The sequence below is a fragment of the Mastacembelus armatus genome, unplaced genomic scaffold, assembly GCF_900324485.2.
Source record: "Mastacembelus armatus unplaced genomic scaffold, fMasArm1.2, whole genome shotgun sequence".
Lineage (NCBI taxonomy): Eukaryota > Metazoa > Chordata > Actinopteri > Synbranchiformes > Mastacembelidae > Mastacembelus > Mastacembelus armatus.
The window spans coordinates 77,374-96,479 of NW_022872917.1; the positions used below are offsets into that span (position 1 = coordinate 77,374).

At 44.4% G+C, this 19,106-nt stretch overlaps 1 protein-coding gene across 3 annotated transcripts in view; it reads right to left on the minus strand.

The window, feature by feature from the left end:
* The window catches only part of vps13c (vacuolar protein sorting 13 homolog C), a 64,253-nt gene that overhangs the window by 11,413 nt on the left and 33,734 nt on the right, over positions 1–19,106 (minus strand). For all 3 annotated transcript variants that reach the window (XM_026301233.1, XM_026301232.1, XM_026301234.1), the window contains 27 exons: positions 13,636–13,774; positions 13,372–13,493; positions 13,048–13,214; positions 12,621–12,874; positions 12,129–12,355; positions 11,833–11,925; positions 11,272–11,505; positions 9,076–9,207; positions 8,873–8,962; positions 8,610–8,765; positions 8,088–8,352; positions 7,818–7,978; positions 7,605–7,726; positions 7,070–7,367; positions 6,526–6,915; positions 5,951–6,055; positions 5,538–5,693; positions 5,160–5,285; positions 4,937–5,070; positions 3,936–4,062; positions 3,196–3,431; positions 1,774–1,918; positions 1,543–1,683; positions 1,392–1,473; positions 1,173–1,242; positions 209–320; positions 16–129 (listed from right to left, as the gene is read on the minus strand). In XM_026301233.1, coding sequence (XP_026157018.1) covers positions 16–129; positions 209–320; positions 1,173–1,242; positions 1,392–1,473; positions 1,543–1,683; positions 1,774–1,918; positions 3,196–3,431; positions 3,936–4,062; positions 4,937–5,070; positions 5,160–5,285; positions 5,538–5,693; positions 5,951–6,055; positions 6,526–6,915; positions 7,070–7,367; positions 7,605–7,726; positions 7,818–7,978; positions 8,088–8,352; positions 8,610–8,765; positions 8,873–8,962; positions 9,076–9,207; positions 11,272–11,505; positions 11,833–11,925; positions 12,129–12,355; positions 12,621–12,874; positions 13,048–13,214; positions 13,372–13,493; positions 13,636–13,774 — 4,398 coding nt within the window. The remainder of the gene's footprint in view (positions 1–15; positions 130–208; positions 321–1,172; positions 1,243–1,391; positions 1,474–1,542; positions 1,684–1,773; positions 1,919–3,195; positions 3,432–3,935; positions 4,063–4,936; positions 5,071–5,159; positions 5,286–5,537; positions 5,694–5,950; positions 6,056–6,525; positions 6,916–7,069; positions 7,368–7,604; positions 7,727–7,817; positions 7,979–8,087; positions 8,353–8,609; positions 8,766–8,872; positions 8,963–9,075; positions 9,208–11,271; positions 11,506–11,832; positions 11,926–12,128; positions 12,356–12,620; positions 12,875–13,047; positions 13,215–13,371; positions 13,494–13,635; positions 13,775–19,106) is intronic.

A 19,106-nucleotide genomic window follows, 5' to 3' on the forward strand; every position in this document is an offset into this window, starting at 1 on the left:
TTCATGTCTCCTCACCTTGATGGGAGAGATATGAAAATGTTCAAAGAAGCTGAGTCCTGATGTGTCCGTGAGCGACACCTCCATCAACTCAGCCTGCAGAAGCTGCAGATCTCTCTCTATAAGTCCAGTCTGAAACATAAACACTAGCTCAAACATACCTGCTACTAACCCTCTGTGTGCTTTTTAAGGTGTCAGGGCATTTTTCTACCTTCTGTCTGTGGGCCTGGGTGTCAGCAGCAGGTGTGAACAGAGCCAAAATGGCTCCCAGGAAACCCTGATCAACTTTCACCGCCATCTCCTGAACCAGAGCCATGAAGTACCTGAAGTACACACAAGTCTTGACTCCAGCAGTCACATCACATGATTCAGCTATTCAAAGAGGGTATACACATTTCCTAATAATTATGGTCAAAGAAAACGGCATTCAATCATGACATATGGATGTGTTCAGAAAAAGAACTCCAGTGTGAGCAATCTAGCTGTTGGAGCTTGTAGATCTGTGTATTGAATTATATGAAAGGATGTATTATCAATCAATGAGTGAAACTTTATTTGTCTAACCCATGACCAAGGTCAACAGAAGTAAATGCAAAACAACAACAACAGTATTATGCACTGGATTCGAATGAAATTTAATTGCAGTTGGATTCTTCAGTCACAAACCTTTTGCAGTTTGAAAGCCTCAAAGTGCTGATGAACATTTTTACCTGTTCTCAATCAGCACCATGAAAAATCAATGGAGGAAAACAAGTTGAATTTATGTTCCCAGTATTAATCTTAACTGCATGTTGTGTAAACATGCAGTTAACAGATTTATAACGAGAACGATCCTGCTCTTGCACTTTGTCTAATGCACTGCCTGTCAAGTGCACTTCTCCATCAAACACTTGTTGTAGAATTTGGGTTTTATGCAGCACCATGGTCCTGGAAGAATGCCGTTTCACTCCACATGTGTTCGCTCTACATGGTTGACAAAAAAAGCCCTTGAACCGTGTGGAGAAGCTGAAGGTGGTTGTTGGCCAGGACAAATGTACTAGCTTCATCAGCTCTCTGCCACCAAAACCACAGTTAGCTCACCAAACATTTGAGCCTCACTGTAAAAGCGTTTACTGCCATGTCGAACTGGTTCCTGATCACTGTGAACTGGTTCACAGTCACAGTGTGTTACTCACTTGAACTGCATGATGCTGCTGTGCTGGTTGAACCTGGTGATGACGGACACGTCGATGAACGGTTTTGGCTCTGTGGAGGCCGAGCTCAGAGTTAAAAACACTCAACTCATCACAGCAGGCAAAGATCAGACATGAATATGTTGGATAATTTATCTTAAGTGTTAAACATTTGCAGGTGAAGGGCATAGACTAAAGATGCAGGTAATTAAGATAATGCACCTGAGTCGAGAGCAATGGACTTTGGAGGAGGAACCGGATGGAAGACAATAGGGAAGATTGCACCTGCCAGCTGGTTGTCCACCTGCGCAGAGAAACCAGGTCAGTCATGCAGGTGTGTTTCTGGACAGGTGTGTGTTGGGCGGGTGTTTACCTGCAGCCAGTGCAGCTGTGCTCTCAGGCTGCGCTGGTGCAGCGACTGTTTGAACTCCACCTGGATCCCGGACAGGAAGTTCCTTCTCACCGGGCAGGAAAATGGCTGACGCATCATCATTATGGCTCTGCTGAGATTCACCTGACAGCCAATGACATCACACACTTTCAGTCAGCTCACTGGACAAACTACATCTGGATGGCAGGATTACTTAGTCTGTTGACCTCTGACCTCCAGATTGGTCTCCAGCTTGACCCAACCCCCCGGTGTCTTTCCGGTCAGTTGACTCTGGTAGGTTTTCTCCAGCAAGTTGATGTTCTTCTGACTGAACGGCTTCCAGCGATTCTTTGGCTTCATCTCCCAAACAACACCTGAGCTGTAACAGAGAGACACGCCTGAGTCACATCCAGAGGGTGTGATGACCTGTTAAAGGTGGCGTTTCATACGTGGGTTATTTCTCAAATAAAAGAATTTAGTTTTTATTTCCTCATGCTGTTCTGAGCTGTGGTGATGGAGTAGGATGCAGAAGTAACGCTCATGATTTAGTTATTTAGTGGGGCAGTCGTGGCCTAATGAGTAGGGAGTCTGACTTGTAACCTGAAAGTCACATATTCGAGTGTCAGGTCCGGCAGGAATTGTTGGTGGGCAGAGTGAACAGCCAGTACCCTGTCCACCCTCAATGCCACAACTGAGGTGAGACCCTTGAGCAAGGCACCGGACCCCCAACTACTCCCCGGGCGCCGCAGCACTGGCTGCCCACTGCTCCGGGTGTGTGGGCACGGTGTGTTTGTGTGTTCACTACTGTGTGTGTGTGTGCACTTGGGTGGAAATGGAATTAAGTTAAACACTCGCACTGTTTGTTTAAAACCAGTGGGAACAGAAATAGTTGTCGTGTCCAGCAAACGATGTGGGTTTCACAGACAATTGGGCCACTTTCTGGGGAAAACCCGGTCTGGTAGCGAGGGACGGCATCCATCCCACTTAGAATAGTCTGGCCCGGTTTATTAGCCAACCTAAAGTCTGACCACCCAGAGTGGGGATGAGGACGCAGAGACTCAGTCTAAAATGCTTCTCTATAGTTTCCTTAGAGCCGTCACTCCCAAACCCCATAGAGATTGTGTCTGCCCCTCGAACATACTGTATAAATCAGAAGTTAACACAAGAGGAGTTATTCATAAAAACCTTATAAAAATAGACTACTCTTAATGAAGAGTAAAGCCCCGATATCCTTTTTTGACTGATTATTTTTTAATTTATAATTTTTATTATTCCTGAATTGAATAAATGCCTAGACTGCCAGGGGACTTCCCATCATGTACCTCTCCTCCTCTCCTATCATAAGGGATCTGTTGGATTTGTTTGTAAAGTGCATGCAATAATTTTTTGTGCTATACAAATATATTTATTTATATGGTATAGTTCAAAAGTCTGAAACAGCAAAAGAATACAAGTGAACCACAAAAATATCTATTGCTGTTTTAACTGTAACTTTATTGTAAACTCTTTTGTCCCCGTCAGGATCCTGTATGAGTGATGACTCCACATGGTTGCCATGTGCCTAGCACCAGATACACTGATGTAAATCCAAAGGGAGCAGGTAGCCCACTAATCTCAGTTTGTGGTGCAGGCCCCAGGTGACATGATGGTGTTTACCTGGTGATGCCAATATAAGCGATCTCCTGCCGGCTGCTGTTGTTAATCAGCGACAGGCCGAGGTTTTGCAGGGACACCTTCACTTCCTGTTGGAACTGTTCGAGCTCCTCTGCTTGCCGAGCCTTCGTCACCACACTGACGTCCTCAGTGAAGAGCAGCACCCGCTGACGTCCATCCAGAAAGGAGACCCAGTGGACCTGAGACAGACTGTCATAGGAGAACTGACCCGCCTCATCCTGAATGGACACAGAGGGGAGGTGTGTGACTTTGTAATCCTCTTTATTTATCTTAGTTTGATTACCGTTTAGGGTCCAAAACTTTATGGGGTCCAAAATACACAATAGTGGTGGATAATATGTTAGGAAAAGCTATTTCCACCTCCTGCAGCCACAGACGAACCTGTTGGTCCATGTGGACCAGTGTTTGAGTCCACCTACTGAGTTTCAGCCCAGTGTTCCCTCAGTTTGAGCTCTGGGTTTGGTCTCCACCACCTCCTGAGGGAAACCTCTGGCTCTTTAGCTGCTAAATGCTCCACTATGTTCACCAACTGGTCTCTGACTGTGTGTGTCTGCTGTTTGCTGCTGAGCTGGTAGAGGACTGTGGCTTTTTACAGCTGCCACTGAACCAGATATGAAACGAAAACTGGGCGGAAAAAGAAGCTATAACAGTCCGTCTCTAGAGCTAACAGAATCTTGTCACCTCTAACACTGCCAAGTGATATTTTTTTTCCTGTGTCAGACCTTCAGCAGGTCCAGCTCTCCTGAATGCTCCATGCAGCTCCAGCTGAGTGTTCGGACCCCGGCCGGGTCGTCCCATGCAAACCGCCGAGCCTCACCCGGTTTCAGATTGTGAATCACTGTTGTCCCACTGTGGGAGAAACAGACAGTAGTTTCCAATAAATCATCAGAAATATTCAAATTCCAGAATTTTGCAGAATAAAATCTTAAACATTGCTTACGTGTCAGCATCTTAAAAGAGTGTGTGAACAGACGACTTCATTAATACTGGGGCATTCACCTCAGGTTATATTAGTCGTGGATACTTGTATAGTGGAGAAACAAAAGAACTACATAGCAAATGCATGCAACAAGACAGGAGCGTTCACTTCTCAGGACCAGACACTGCATCCACCTGCATCTGATGGAGTAGCAATGCACCTCTGAAGACAGCAGTGTTTACTCTGACCGAACCGATGGTTTGAAAGAGGAATGAAAGACCACACGCATAATGGCCAAGTGGGGAACGATACGTGACCTCAAAAGACCCTCAGAGCTTCTTGGATGAGAGGTGAACCTTAAGTAAGTCCAGTTGCCATCTGTTAGAAATCCCAACACTCTCCCAGCCTTTTAGTTGTTCTCGAAAAGAATCTAACAAACCATCGGATGATTGTGGAGCGTTCACACTAAGCACACCTGCTGGACTGACAGTGGAAGGAGAGCTTTGAAATCCTGAACTACCCTGAATCATCTTGCTTGCCACAGTACTGTGGCCTGGATGTGCTGCTGTTCCTTCATGCTGGAAGGAGCCCATTTGTGTGGTTTGATCACAATATTCCTAGACATCTCCTTGTGGAGGTTTTCCAGGCACAGGGAGAAGGCTGCATGCAGACACAGGAACTAATAGGGATTATACAGCTGATCAAGTTTAGGACACTTATCAAAAACACTCCAACATCTACAGGGTCAGAGCTCTTCAGTCAGTTTGAGCCCAGATCAACAGAAACCCGTGTGTGTGTGTTGACCTTTGTCTGTAGCTGATGGTGACCCAGGGAGTGTGGTTGAGCAGCAGGGCGGGAGCTGCCCCTTCATAGTAATCATTGAAGCTGATGACGGTGGAGTGATTGGAGATGTTGACGTCCACGATAATCCCACCACACTGAAAACACACACGTGTAAAAAGTCCTGACTGGCACATTTTTCTCATAGTAAATCAGCCAGTATGATCAGGCCAACAGAGACACTGACCATGTCGAGGCTCAGCAGGGTGCCGTTGTCCTGTTGGTTAAAGTAGAACAACTTGGAGAAGGATTCGGATCCGACCACACGCACACACAACTTCCCCGAGCTGCTCTCTGGCCACAGAGGAAGGCACTGCAAAGCAACAGGGTTTATACCAACAGACAGATGACAGCAACAATGACAAACACACACCAACCACGTAGCGACCTGACCCTGATCACGTTTCTTTATTACTTAAAAAGGAACAAATGTTATTTCAATTTATTTTTATAGCACCAAATCATAATAACATAATCTCAAGGCACTTTACTTAGACTTTACTTTGTCCCAGATATGTCTTGGTATGGACTGTCTATGGGACAGATGAACTTGAGCCATACGCACCTCAGTAGAGGAGATGTAGTGCCACCTGGTGGAGCTCTGGCCGGTGACTTCTCCAACCTCCAGTTCATAAGATGAGCGGTTAACAAGTGTGTAGAAAGGACTCATGGTGACGATCCTTGTCAGGTTAAAGCTGCTCATTTGGATGCTCACACCCACCTGAGCACAAAGTTATGTCCAACCATCAAATGATATTTGACATTTGTAAAGCTTAAATCTGAAGGTGTTTGTTTTTTATTATTAATTTTTTTAATAATTAATTTTATTATTTTTCTGCCGATTAATTAACAGTTTCAGCTTTTCTTGGGCTTTTAAAATCTAATTTGATCCACTCTGCTTGTTATTAAAAGTTGTTAAAGGTTTTAAGACATGCTCATTTTTATTGAACAAACACCCTAAGTGAGGTTTTAAGTTACCAGGAAGTCCATGTTGTTGGCAGGACAGCGAACGCAGCCATAGCTTCCCACGGTGTCCAGAGAGAAAGCATCAGACCAGGAGCTTGTTGAGACACACAGCTGGAGCTGTAGAAAAAGCACAATGGTCAGAACCACTGCTTTTCATATTAAGAATCACAACCCTAGAAATGCTGACGCCTGAATGTAGTCAGACCAACACTGTTCTGGCTTTATGTTATCTAACCCTAACCCATGTATGTTTTTAGTATTTTAAGCTTCTATGACTGAAGTGTGTTTGTAACTAAACATTTAACTTGAAGGTTGACAAATAAATTAAGATTCCTTGCCTTAAAACATCTGTTCTGTGCTACTGAGAGGAAAAACCTACATTGAAAAACCGTATTAAAATGTCAACAATACATGTACATTCAAGAAAAATCCCAGACATGTTTGGTTAAGATTTTGAAAGAAAACAAAAAATAAGAAAGAAAAACTCAACTAAAAAACCAAAGGTAATAAAAGACCTCACTTGAATTTGGAATAAATTAAGATTCTCTGCCTGTTGGGACACTGAACGGCCCAGGTGTTTGTCTCACCTTGCTCTTGCTGAACAGGTTTTTCTTCCTGAAGGAGAACAGGATGATGTCGCGGTAGTCAGCTGGGTGTTTGACGCTGACGTCCTCGGCTCTGTACAGCAGCACTCGAGACGTCTTATTGATGATCCAGTATGGGCTGAAGAGCGACAGTAGCAGAGGGCCTGTCGTCTTTGTCACATGAAAGCTTACATCTACGGTTATGTTTGTGTCCGAGTCGCAGGTGAGGCACACGGTGAAGAACTCGGCCATTTCCTGTTCAATACGAACATGTCCGTGCCAGTCGCGGCCCTGATACTGCATCAGCACCAATGACACGATCTCACCAGAGATGCGAGAGTTTAGGAGGTCTGATGTGCTGCCTTCATTAAGCTCAAAGGAATCTGCTGAGCTCTGAGAATTAAAGACAGAATAATACTAGTTTAGATCAGATAACCATAATCCGGAAGTTTTGATTTCTAACTATGTATGTAAAGACCATATATTTAGTTCTTTTGCTGTATGGACTTTGGACTATTTCTGCTTAATTCTGCAGGAGCACTTGTACCTCCATCATATAGCGGATGGTGTAGGGCAGCAGGTTGCGTAGTGTGGCCACAGGGTGGAGGTGGATGACGTAGGCAGGGTCCCAGTCCTCTTCTCCGTGGCTGGTAATGTGTTGAAGGTCATCAAGGACAGCCTGGGTGCTGACCATCAGCGGTAAAAGGCTGCTGTCGGTCGCAGGACACTGCAGCACCGAGCACACCTCCGAGCTGCGGTGCACCTGCTCCTTCCAGGCCACACAGGTGGAGGATGGATGGTACTGACCCTCAAGACAACCCGCCGGACACACAAACAGCTGACATCTGAAAAACAGAGGGAGATAAAATTCAGCATTTTTGCTCACCTGCATTCCGACTGCCGCAGAAACTACAGCACCTACAGCAGAGAACATCTAATTGACATCTGCTCATGGCCGCAGCATGAGACAAACTACGTGAGAACTAATTTAAAGAACCAAGGTAGAACCTGGCCCCATATCACTGGTGTTACACGCCAACAATGACATCCCCGTGCCCCTCAGAGAGGTAGTGTGATGCTACCTATATGCCTCTAAGGTGACATGAAACTCTCTCTCAGGTTCAGCCTGTCCAACACTCTGCAGACTCCTCGATGTTGGACAATATTTCAGGATGGTGAACGGCACTGAGAAGTGATTCTTTATCTGAAAAACAACAAACACAAAACTTGTCCTGTTGCTGACTCTTAAGCACGTTCAAATTCTCAGGGGGATGAGTGGTGTTTGAGATTCACACCTGCAGCGGTGAGCGGACGGTGATAACCTTATTGCCTTCAGCAGCATCGATCTGCAGCAGCACAGAAATGGCCTCCTGTTGCATCGGGCCCCGGATGTTGTATAGACGGCGTCCTGGTTTGTCTATTGCAATGTGGGAGATCTCACTGTATCCAGAGGGCACTGCAGGTTCAGAAACACATCTTTATTCAGAGGCTGTAACAGATGGAAATATGTTAGTCTGTGAGTGTAGAACCACAGAGTGAGAATGCTGAGAATGTTCGGGTCTGACCGATCGTAAGGCTAAACAGGCAGCTCTCCTGCCGCTGTAGAGCTGACAGTTTGCCACGTGACGATGGCTCAAACATGGAATGCTCCAGGTCCATGCTCTGATCCACCAACAGCTCAGATAGTCTGCCTTGGACCAGTGAACCCACTGGCCTCAGGCTGGCACTGTGCTGCACTATGAGGCGGATCCCCAGAGAGTTTCTGATGGTGAAGGGGGCCTTCTCCTTCAGGGAGTAATCAAAAGTGGAGGCGGTGCACTCGGAGAATGCCTGATCAAAACACAGCAATGGCAAAATAAATCCATAAGGTATTGCTGAATAAAAAGGTAATGACTTAAACTATACAGAATTAAGAGAGTTTATTTCTTTTCCACAAAGATGATGTCTGTCTTCCCGCTGAAGTGAAAACTAGTCAGACAAACAAGCTCAGGTCATGTATGTGCGCTCTGTCAGATGCCATGATCTTTATTTTTCCTGTAAAACTCCAACAACAGGTAGCTGGGTTTTGTTTTTTTAGTGTGTTGTACCTTCGTGAGGTTATAGAAGACGTTGAGACAGCACTGGCAGATGGTGATGTTCATGGTATCTTTGGAAGAGATGCTGATGGCTGTGCGAGGTTCAGGAAGAATTATAAAGTCATCTCCATGAATGGGACTCTTATCCTGAACCGGGTTGTTCCTCATCTGCAGGAACAACAAACTGTGGTGAAGTCACAGAAAGTGCTGGTGTGGATGTTTAGCACATCATAAGCCCAGAGGATGATTTCTGTTGACCTTAAAACTTTAATTACCTCGAGCTTCAGGTTCCATCTGCGTCTACCACTATCAACTCGTTCGATCAGAGGCTCCCACACTGCATGGACCTCATTAAAGTAGTTCACCTGCAGATACAACATGACAAAACATCTTTATGTTGCACATGTAGGGTTTTGTCGGTCGACAGAAGCTGCAATGAAGTAACATACAGGTTCAGATGTCAGGGACAAGTCCTTACCTCCAATGTCATGTCAGCTCTCAGCTGCAGCAGAGATGACCAGTTTTTGGCTGATCCATTGAAGGAGGACTCAGCCAATAGCAGAGGGACAGTCTGATGACCCAAACCAGACTCCAGAGTCACCTGGATCACCTGGGGGGCAGCAACACCTTGTCATTTCTGGTGAAAACCTGGTCTGATAACAAGGACCAGGACCATCCTACTTTGGATGGTGCGGTCCTCACCTCTAGAAATCTGACTGAGTTTATTAGCCAACTTAAAGTCTGACAATCCAGTTTGGGGACCGGGAAGCAGAGACTCAGTTGGAGGGTGCATTCACACCGACCCTCTTTTGTCCGTTTCAAGTGAACCCTAGTTTCGTTTTCGTTTGAGGAGGTGTGAATGTGCAATCGAACTGGATCAAAAAAGTGAACTCTAGTATGCCTACAAACAGGTCTTGGTTCACTTCAAGTGAATCAAAAGCTATAAGAGGACATTGTGCATAAACAAAACCTAAACAAGCATGCGTGTAGAACGTTGACCAATAGATGAGCGAGGTTTCTTGTTCATTGTTTGAATTATCTTCCCCTTCAGTAACTTTTGGTGTAGTGTGAAAGCAAACTCGGACCAGCTGAAAATGTAAAAAATGTTGCAGCTTGGTCCCTAATCGAACTGAGTCTACCAGACTCAGGTGTGAAAATGACCTAAAACGCCTCTCTGCCGTTTCCTTAGAGCCTTCACGCCCCCCCAAACCCCATAGACACTGTCTGCTCCTTGAACATCTAAATCACATAAATCAGAAATTAACACAAGAGGAGTTATTCATAAAAACCCATTAGAGTAAGACCACTCCTCTTAATGAACAGAAAAATGGAACAGTCAGATGTGGATTATTAAATATCAGCTCTCTTTTGTCTAAATCTCTGTTAGTAAATAATTTGATAACTGATCACCAAATTGACTTACTCTTACTGAAACCTGGCTGCAGCAGGAAGAATATGTCAGTTATGTTTAGACTGCTTCTTTCCCATAGAGTTCTCAGAACTAACGTCAACAGTTGTTTCATCTAAATCATCAACATGTCTCTTGGACCCCATCCTGACTAGACTGCTCAAAGACACCCTGGCATTAATTGATGTAGTACAGGGATCTTGAGCTAAATCTAAAGAGTTATGAGATGATGAAGTCAAAAGACTTGTTTCTATACTTGTCCTGCTAGACCTTAGTGCTGCATTTGACACTATTGATCACAACATCTTATTACAGAGACTGGAGCATGTGACTGCAATCAAAGGAACAGCGTTAAAATGGTTCTAATCTTATTTATCAGACAGATTCCAATTTGTTCATGTTCATGATGAACCTTCTACGCGCACAAAAAATAGTTAGGGAGTTCCACAAGGCTCTGTACTAGGACCGATTCTCTTCACCTTATACATGCTTCCATAAGGCAATGTTAGTAGGAAGCACTCTATTAATTACCACTGCTATGCAGATATCACTCAGCTTTATCTATCTATGAAACCTGTTAACACAAACCAGTTACCCAGACTTCAAGTGTGTCTGTCTGATATAAAGTCCTGGATGACGAGTTACTTTCTACTTTCAAATTAAGAGAAAACAGAAGTTATTGTATTTGGGCCTAAAAACATCAGAAATAGTTTTTCTAACAAAAAAGCTACTACAAATAAACCTATATAGTTAATTTTGACCAGGACATGTCCTTTAACTCACACATAAAACAAATCTCTAGAACTGCCTTCTTTCACTTACACAACATTGCCAATATTAGGAACTGCAGCCAGAGTCCTGACAGGAACTAGCAAGAGAGATCATATTTCTCCTATATTAGCTTCTCTTCACTGGCTCCCTGCAAAATCCAGAATAGAATTTAAAATCCTTCCTCTCACATACAAATCCCTTCATGATCCCCCATTGGTGCACTGAGCTCCTCTCCCCTAGAAAGGTGGCCTCACCCTATGTACCGTTACTTCGTATTCTTCCCGAGCATGATTGTTCCTCCTCTCCACTCCCCTGCAGTCACTGCACTTGAAATGATCCAGGCCAGAACTGACATCACCACGATACCCTTGAGGACAAGCTCTCACACTAGTCAAATGACCTGGACTTCGGGGTTCAAATGTGCCAGGGCACAGTAAGGGTCATCTAGTGCGAGTACAGCCCAAAATGCTTTAGAAAAGTAAAAAGTTGTGGTACCTTGACCTCAGCAGTGAAGCTCTCGCCCTCATTGCGTCCATCCTGCTCTCTGAAGCTCTCTGTGACCTCTGTAGCCTGGTCCACTCCCAGGAACCAGTAGTTACAGCCATAGATATTCATAACTGACCAAAGGTCAGTCACATTAGGCTTCAACTCTGGACTCTGCTCATCGTGCTGCTTCACCGTCATGGCAGCTGTTATTGTTAGCACCGTGTTGAGGATGAACGGAGAGATCTGTAGGACGACAACACAATGATGAGGTTAAGAAGACAGCTCATTTACCTGGAACTGGTTTATGTCTGTTGTTTCTGTTGATGATGTTTAGGAGACATAAAACACCAAAAACATACAGTCAAGACTAACCAGACTAGTCAGTTGGCTGATAATTAAATATACTTTCTCATTTTAACAATTTATCTGTCGGATTGTGTATTTTTTTTAGATTTTTCAGTTTACATGGAGCCAATCCCAGCATGCAGTGGGTCCCCCCTGGACAGATCAGCAGCCAATCACAGGGCTGACACACACTCACATTCACACCTACAGGCAATTCAGAGTCACCTTGACAATGACTTCCTCCACCATCACAGAGCCGCTCAGTGGTTGGTTGGGTTGGGTTTTGGTTTCCAAGGTGACTGAGCAGGGTCTTAACACCTATTGAACAGAGTCAGACTGATGAGTGGGACTGGCAGGTGAAAACATGACGCTTCCATTAACCCTGCAACACAAAAGTGCTGGAGAATCTGCAGACTGAACAACAGAGCTCAGTTAAACAGCTAAATGCATAAACCTGCAGGAAACAACAATCTGAGAAATGTGACCAAAAATGTAGAGATCATGTGATAACTTTAGCTTACAGTGGTGACGGCCTTGTCCTCGTTGTTCCGAATCAAGGGGCAGGCAAGGACTTTCAGCTCCCTGAGGCTGGTTCTCATATTCTGGGTACCATTCTGCTCGGCCTGCAGGGTGAAGTCACACTGAAATGAAGCCACCAGGGCAGGGACGTCAGCCTTGACCAGGCTGGCCACAAACATCACCTCCGGATCCACCACCACCGCCCGGAGGCGAGTCCTCACCATGGAGGCTGCGCAGAGCAGACAAACAGGTGACATGAGGGTTTATCACTAAATAAAGGCTTGTGGCATCAGTCCTGTGGCAATTTTAGATGCTGTAATGAGTAATTCATTAACAAGGGCAAAGTGTAGAACACATTCTCTGAAACTAAACCTGGGTACTGTTCATCATCTCATAACCCTTTAGATTTAGCTTAAGATCCCTGTACTACATCATTACTTCAATTACAGTTATTTTTGTATTTTAATTTCAATTTGTTTTTGTTTGGGTCTTACCGCTCTTTGAGTCGGCACGAGGCTCTGTGGTCTGTCTCAGCGTCAGTCTATCACTCGCTACAGAGGTGCCGGTTGGAGCTGAACTCTGTGGCAGAGCCTGAAGGAAGAAATCTGCAACGGCCATCAGAAACTCCACACTGGCACACAGGTAGAGTTCCTGCAGAACAGCCACCACCTCCTGTTCTCCCCGACTCTGTCGAAACGTTATGTCGATCATTGCCTTTGAGCTGTCCTCATTTCTCCGTCCAACCATCCTGCAGCCACGAGGAAAAAACAAACAGGTAAACATAACACAAGTTAAAGACTTCCGGTCTCAAGAAAAAGCACCCCACAGAAACTGAATGGATGTGTTAGCGAACCCATGATTAACAAACCACTTGTTAAACACCAACCAGACAAAAACAAACCAAAGGTCTGTTACTGTTACCGTGATGTCACCCTCTCCATGCCTGTCCTCAAGTCGTCCAACATGCATGCAGCCAGGACAGTGTTCACCTCCACGCTGCCGCTAGTCAGGATCCTCCCTGAGGTCTTCAGCTTGTGGAGGACGAATTCACCCAGTCTGAGGTCCTCCTTGTGCTGGAAGCCTGACAACTGCAGGGATCAGGAACAACAATCACAGGAAATATAACAACCACAGAGCTGATCCCGAACACACACCTGAACCAGCTGGACCCAAACCAGATGAACCTGATTCAGATTCAGTAAGCCCCGCAGTACTATATTAATTTCTTTCCCTTTGTGTGAGTACCTGTTTTGAGTCGTTGATGTACAGAACTAGACCTAGAGACTCGATGTTGAAGTTAAACTTCATAGTGTCCAGAGCTTCATCCTCCTCTTCATCACTGTCTACACTCGGCTTCCCAACATCACCTGAACACATGAAACACAGAGCATTTCAACAAATTGCTGGAAAAAATAAAGAAGAAAATCACAGAAATCAAAAACGTGGACATACAAATAGTAAACTTGTGTATATGTGACTAGAAAACCATTTAGTTTCTGTCCATCAGACCTGTCTGGGGAGCTCCAGCTGTCCTGAGCTGCAGAGTGGCCTCCTCTCTGGGGACAGTGGGCTTCAGGCTGCCGGCCTCCCCCACATTATCCGTCAGGATCCTCAGTAGTACCTTCAGGTCATCCTGGCTGAGCTCCAGCTGCAGGCCAAGTCCAGACACTAATTATCCAGAGTTGTGAACTGCTGTCAATCAAATTCTCATAACTCTTGTTTTTGTTTTCCAGATGTTTCAATCTGACACCAGTTTGACCTCCATGTGTCCACAAGCCTAGCTTAGGACAAAGACTGAAAGCAGGGAAAACTGTGTGGCTAACCCGGACCTAGGTCTTGTGAATTTCTACATAGAGGAGACTAGTGATGAAACACTTTACCACTACAGGACAGGACTGTCCTCAGAATAAACAGTACCTATGGTGGTTTGCACATTGACTGGTTGTGAAAACAAGAAGAAAAGAAAAGAAAAAAATAAATAACCAGACATTCCTGTGACTCTGCAGCGAAACGCTAATCTACTTCTGCTGTGAAACACTGTAATGGCAGCTGTTTAAATAATCACTTCTTCACTCAGAAGTGCTTCAAACATCATTCATAGTCAGTATGTTCTATAGTTGCTTTATGAGGAAATATGTCAGGGAGAGATTTCACTTAAATCAAATCCTCAAACAGTAAGAAAATTCTGGTCTCATAGGTACAAAGGAGCACAAAGTGATAAAGTGATAAAGCAGTCAAGGTGAAATAATGGGAGGGTGTGGTGCTGTCTGGATGGAGCCGAGGACCATGATATGAACACGTCAGGTCTGCAGCCAGAAGCAAATGTTGTGTTTTTATTATGGATATAAGTTAGCCAGCCTTCACTTTAACCACATTAACCATCAAATTCTGATGTGGTTTTAAAAAGCATCTACTGGGTCTGGAGCAAGTCATTACATTTGAACTTTAAGCCTTTTTCCATTCACGTTGGATATTTTGTCCCAGGATAATGTTTGTTCAGGGGTTCTTAGATTATATTATTTTATAATTATTTTTATTTTACTATATTATTTGTTCCTCTCCTCCTACCTGTGGCACCACACGGGATAAAACTTAACCCTTTAACTTTGGTCACCAAGTTTTCCCCAATGCTCTAATTTATAAAAAATAATCCTGTCTTCAAATCTGATGTGTGCAGGTAACTAATACTAATATTTTAATGCTAATACTGATTAGTGTGGGAATCGTTACTTCTACTACATTACAGCTTAAAGTATAACTTCTATTACATTACATTACAGCTTAAGGTATAACTTCTATTATATTATAGCTCAAGGTACAAGGTAGTATTAGCTTACATTTTGGTAGTATTAGCTTACATTTATCATATAATGGATTTTAAGGCATCATTACAGTATACAGTGGGTACGGAAAGTATTCAGACCCCTTTAAATTTTTCACTCTTTGTGTCATTGCAGCCATTTGCCAAAATCAAAAAAGTTCATTTTATTTCTCATTAATGTACACTCAGCACCCCATCTTGACAGAAAAAAACAGAAATGTAGAAATTTTTGCAAATTTATTAAAAAAGAAAAACTGAAATATCACATGGTCATAAGTATTCAGACCCTTTGCACTGACACTCATATTTAACTCACATGCTGTCCATTTCTTCTGATCCTCCTTGAGATGATTCTGCTCCTTCATTGGAGTCCAGCTGTGTTTAATTAAACTGATTGGACTTGATTAGGAAAGGCACACACCTGTCTATATAAGACCTTACAGCTCACAGTGCATGTCAGAGCAAATGAGAATCATGAGGTCAAAGGAACTGCCCAAGGATCTCAGAGACAGAATTGTGGCAAGGCACAGATCTGGCCAAGGATACAAAAGAATTTCTGCAGCACTCAAGGTTCCTAAGAGCACAGTGGCCTCCATAATCCTCAAATGGAAAAAGACCAGAACTCTTCCTAGACCTGGCCGTCCAGCCAAACTAAGCAATCCTGGGAGAAGAGCCTTGGTGAGAGAGGTAAAGAAGAACCCAAAGATCACTGTGGCTGAGCTCCAGAGATGCAGTAGGGAGATGGGAGAAAGTTCCACAAAGTCAACTATCACTGCAGCCCTCCACCAGTCGGGGCTTTATGGCAGAGTGGCCCGACGGAAGCCTCTCCTCAGTGCAAGACACATGAAAGCCTGCATAGAGTTTGCCAAAAACCACATGAAGGACTCCCAGACTATGAGAAATAAGATTCTCTGGTCTGATGAGACCAAGATTGAACTTTTTGGCCTTAATTCTAAGCGGCATGTGTGGAGAAAACCAGGCACTGCTCATCACCTGCCCAATACAATCCCTACAGTGAAACATGGTGGTGGGAGCATCATGTTGTGGGGATGTTTTTCAGCTGCAGGGACAGGACGACTGGTTGCAATTGAAGGAAAGATGAATGTGGCCAAGTACAGAGATATCCTGGAAGAAAACCTCTTCCAGAGTGCTCAGGACCTCAGACTGGGCCGAAGGTTCACCTTTCAACAGGACAATGACCCTAAGCACACAGCTAAAATAACAAAGGAGTGGCTTCGGAACAACTCTGTGACCGTTCTTGACTGGCCCAGCCAGAGCCCTGACCTAAACCCTATTGAGCATCTCTGGAGAGACCTGAAAATGGCTGTTGTGGGAATGCAGACACACTTTGTGTGACTAGTATGCAGCGTACTGTGTAAAGTGTACTCCTGTATGTTTTGGACACGTGATAGGGTCACCGCTCTTTCTATGTCTTTACTATGAGGGGAGACAAAAGGGAATAACAACACCATATAAGGTAATGGTCCAAATTCCTTTTGTGGAAAAGTACTGGTATGTGGGGCGGTGGCCACCAGCTATATCTATCCTATAGTTTTCCCCTATAGTCCAGATCTCTTCGTGTGTCCCATGAGGGTTGATCTCCAGAGCGCTCTGTATAGTTTTAAATAAAACCTATGATCAGCTGAACCACTCCAGACGTCTTTGTGTACTTCCTCATCAAACGGACCTGGGTAAGTTAAATGCGAACTCAACAATTTGGTGGCCCGTACGGGGATGAGGAAAATTGGACTGACTGCCTGAGGAACGCATTGACAATATACGTGGCGCCACAGACAGGTGAGCAGAAGCCTTTTCATGAATTCTGCATAATTGGCATATTCTAAAGTTATAATTGTCAATGTGTGAATCGGGATAGTTATAAATTTGGACGGTTTGGGGTGGTAGGTCGTCATTTCGTGTTGGATCGATTGACGAAAAAAATAAAATAAAATAAAACCGTGTTGGATCGGTACTAATAGAAAAACCGTGTAGGATCGGTTAACTTTGAGTTTTTATTTCCCGGCCGTGGCGGACCCACTAGTTCTCGACGGGGAACTGGTAGAGCTGGGTTGCAAGACCCGGGGAACTGGGAAACCCCGAAATAATAAGTCATGTCGGATTGACTCATAAACAAAGGACGCTGTGTTACATAGGTTGTGTAGAATTTTTGTGCAATTGTGTGGATGTCGAGGAAGTTTGAGTGAAACTATGACCGTGTGAATCAAGGAGTGGGGAGTGAGGACAGTAAGTGTGTGTGTGTGGAAAGCGCCAGAGATAGAGAGAGACAGGAAGTGTAGGGGCGCGGGGTTTGTGAAGACAGAGAGAAACGCGGAAGTGAGAGAAGGTAAGGTAAGTAAGGCTCCGCCTATATTTGGTTCCCTCTACTGGAGGAAGAGGGAATTGTATTATAATTTATTTGGCTCCCTCTCCTGAAACAACTAGGGATAATAATAACTATAGATAGAGCCCCCTCTGGTGAGGAGGGGATAAATTAATAAATAAAATAAAATAAATAAATAAATAAAATAAGATAGAATAAAATAAATAAATAATAATAACAATAATAATAAACAAATAAATAAAAATAAAATAAATATATAATACAAGAATAAATGATAATAAATAAATATAAGAAGAATAATAAAGAATAATAATAGCAACAATATACAAAATAAAGATAGACCATGCATTAATTTGGAAGGCAGACTTGAATATAACAATGGAAAGACACCTGGACCAACAGGTAAGTGATGAGGAATGGGGCCCGTCTGAAAAATGGGTGAAACTGGAAACTCAAGTGCCATCAACCCTGGCGGCAGGTCAACTGAAGCAGGGGCAGAAGAATACAAAAGAAGAAATGGAAGAACAATATAGGAAGAAGTTAATGGTTTGATTAAGGAAAAAGGAAGAAACCCACAGGATCGAGCTGCCCTGATCCCATGGATATGGGAGAAGGCACATGGACACGAGAAACGGGCCAAGGAAGCAGGAATGGAAGGAGAAAAAGCTTCCATCCTTAGTAAAGGTAAGTTCAGACAGAGAAAACAGGAAGAGGAGGCAGAGGCCAGTACCTGGATTAATATAGCCCTGCTGTGGCAGAGTACCCAGCATCTACACAAGGATAAGACATGGAAGGCCAAAGAGGGAACTGATGAGAAATTGCCGCCACCTTATTTCGTAAGTAGTCCATCTGCACCCTCGGTTCCTACTCTATATCCTGTAATAGAGATCAAAAAAGGAGAATTGCAAGTGCCTGATCTGCCTCAGCCTAGTCCACAGGTCCACACACAGAAATCAGGCTATAAAGAGTACATTGATTGGGAAACTTTGAAGTTAACTCCCTCTGGAAGTGGATGAAGCTCCCCGGATCACGCGGCAGAACCTGTTCCTTTTGCAGACAGAGCACATAGAGAGGGAGGCTCCAGGAACGTTCATATTCGAACACCTCCTGAGACAAAGGTAAGTACGGATAGGTGGACGGACCCACAGATATTGGACCGGGAAGTTTTGCTGAAGTTCACCCCACAAAGACAACCAAAGACAGGACAGATAGTACTCTGGGCGGAAGGAACATGGCGTCCAGAGATAAAGGAGGCTGATCAAGATGAAATGAACAGTTCAGCTGGGAAGGAGATGGGTAAACTAGAGGATTCAGGGTCGAGTGAGAACTACTGCCAAAAGCTTAGATCATGGGGACCCCCCAAGGGTCCCCCACCTCCCCCCAATCAGTCCACCCAATCCATTGAGGGCAGTGAGGACGAAAAGGACCGACTGGAGGACGGGGAGGCAAACCAGCATCATTCTTTTCAAGCACCCTTGTTGGCCTCGGAAGGAAGAGTGAAGTATCGGCCGTACGGGCTCGGGGATGTGCAGGCATTGGTGGATCAACTTCCCCCAGTGGCAGAGGGAGGAGGTTTGTGGCTTGGCAAGTTGGACAAGCTGACCGCAGGGCAGAGATTGGCTTTGGGAGACTTTAGGGCGGTTATTCAGAGGTGCCTGACCAGTATAGATGTACGAGACCTGGAGAGGGCAGCAGGGACTTTGTGCCGGCAGGATGAGGAGCCATTTGCGCAATGGGCTGGTGATCTGAGTAGGGTGATTAGAGAAAAATATCCATTACCTACTTCATCCGCCGTGCCCAAATTGGCATGGAACTCAA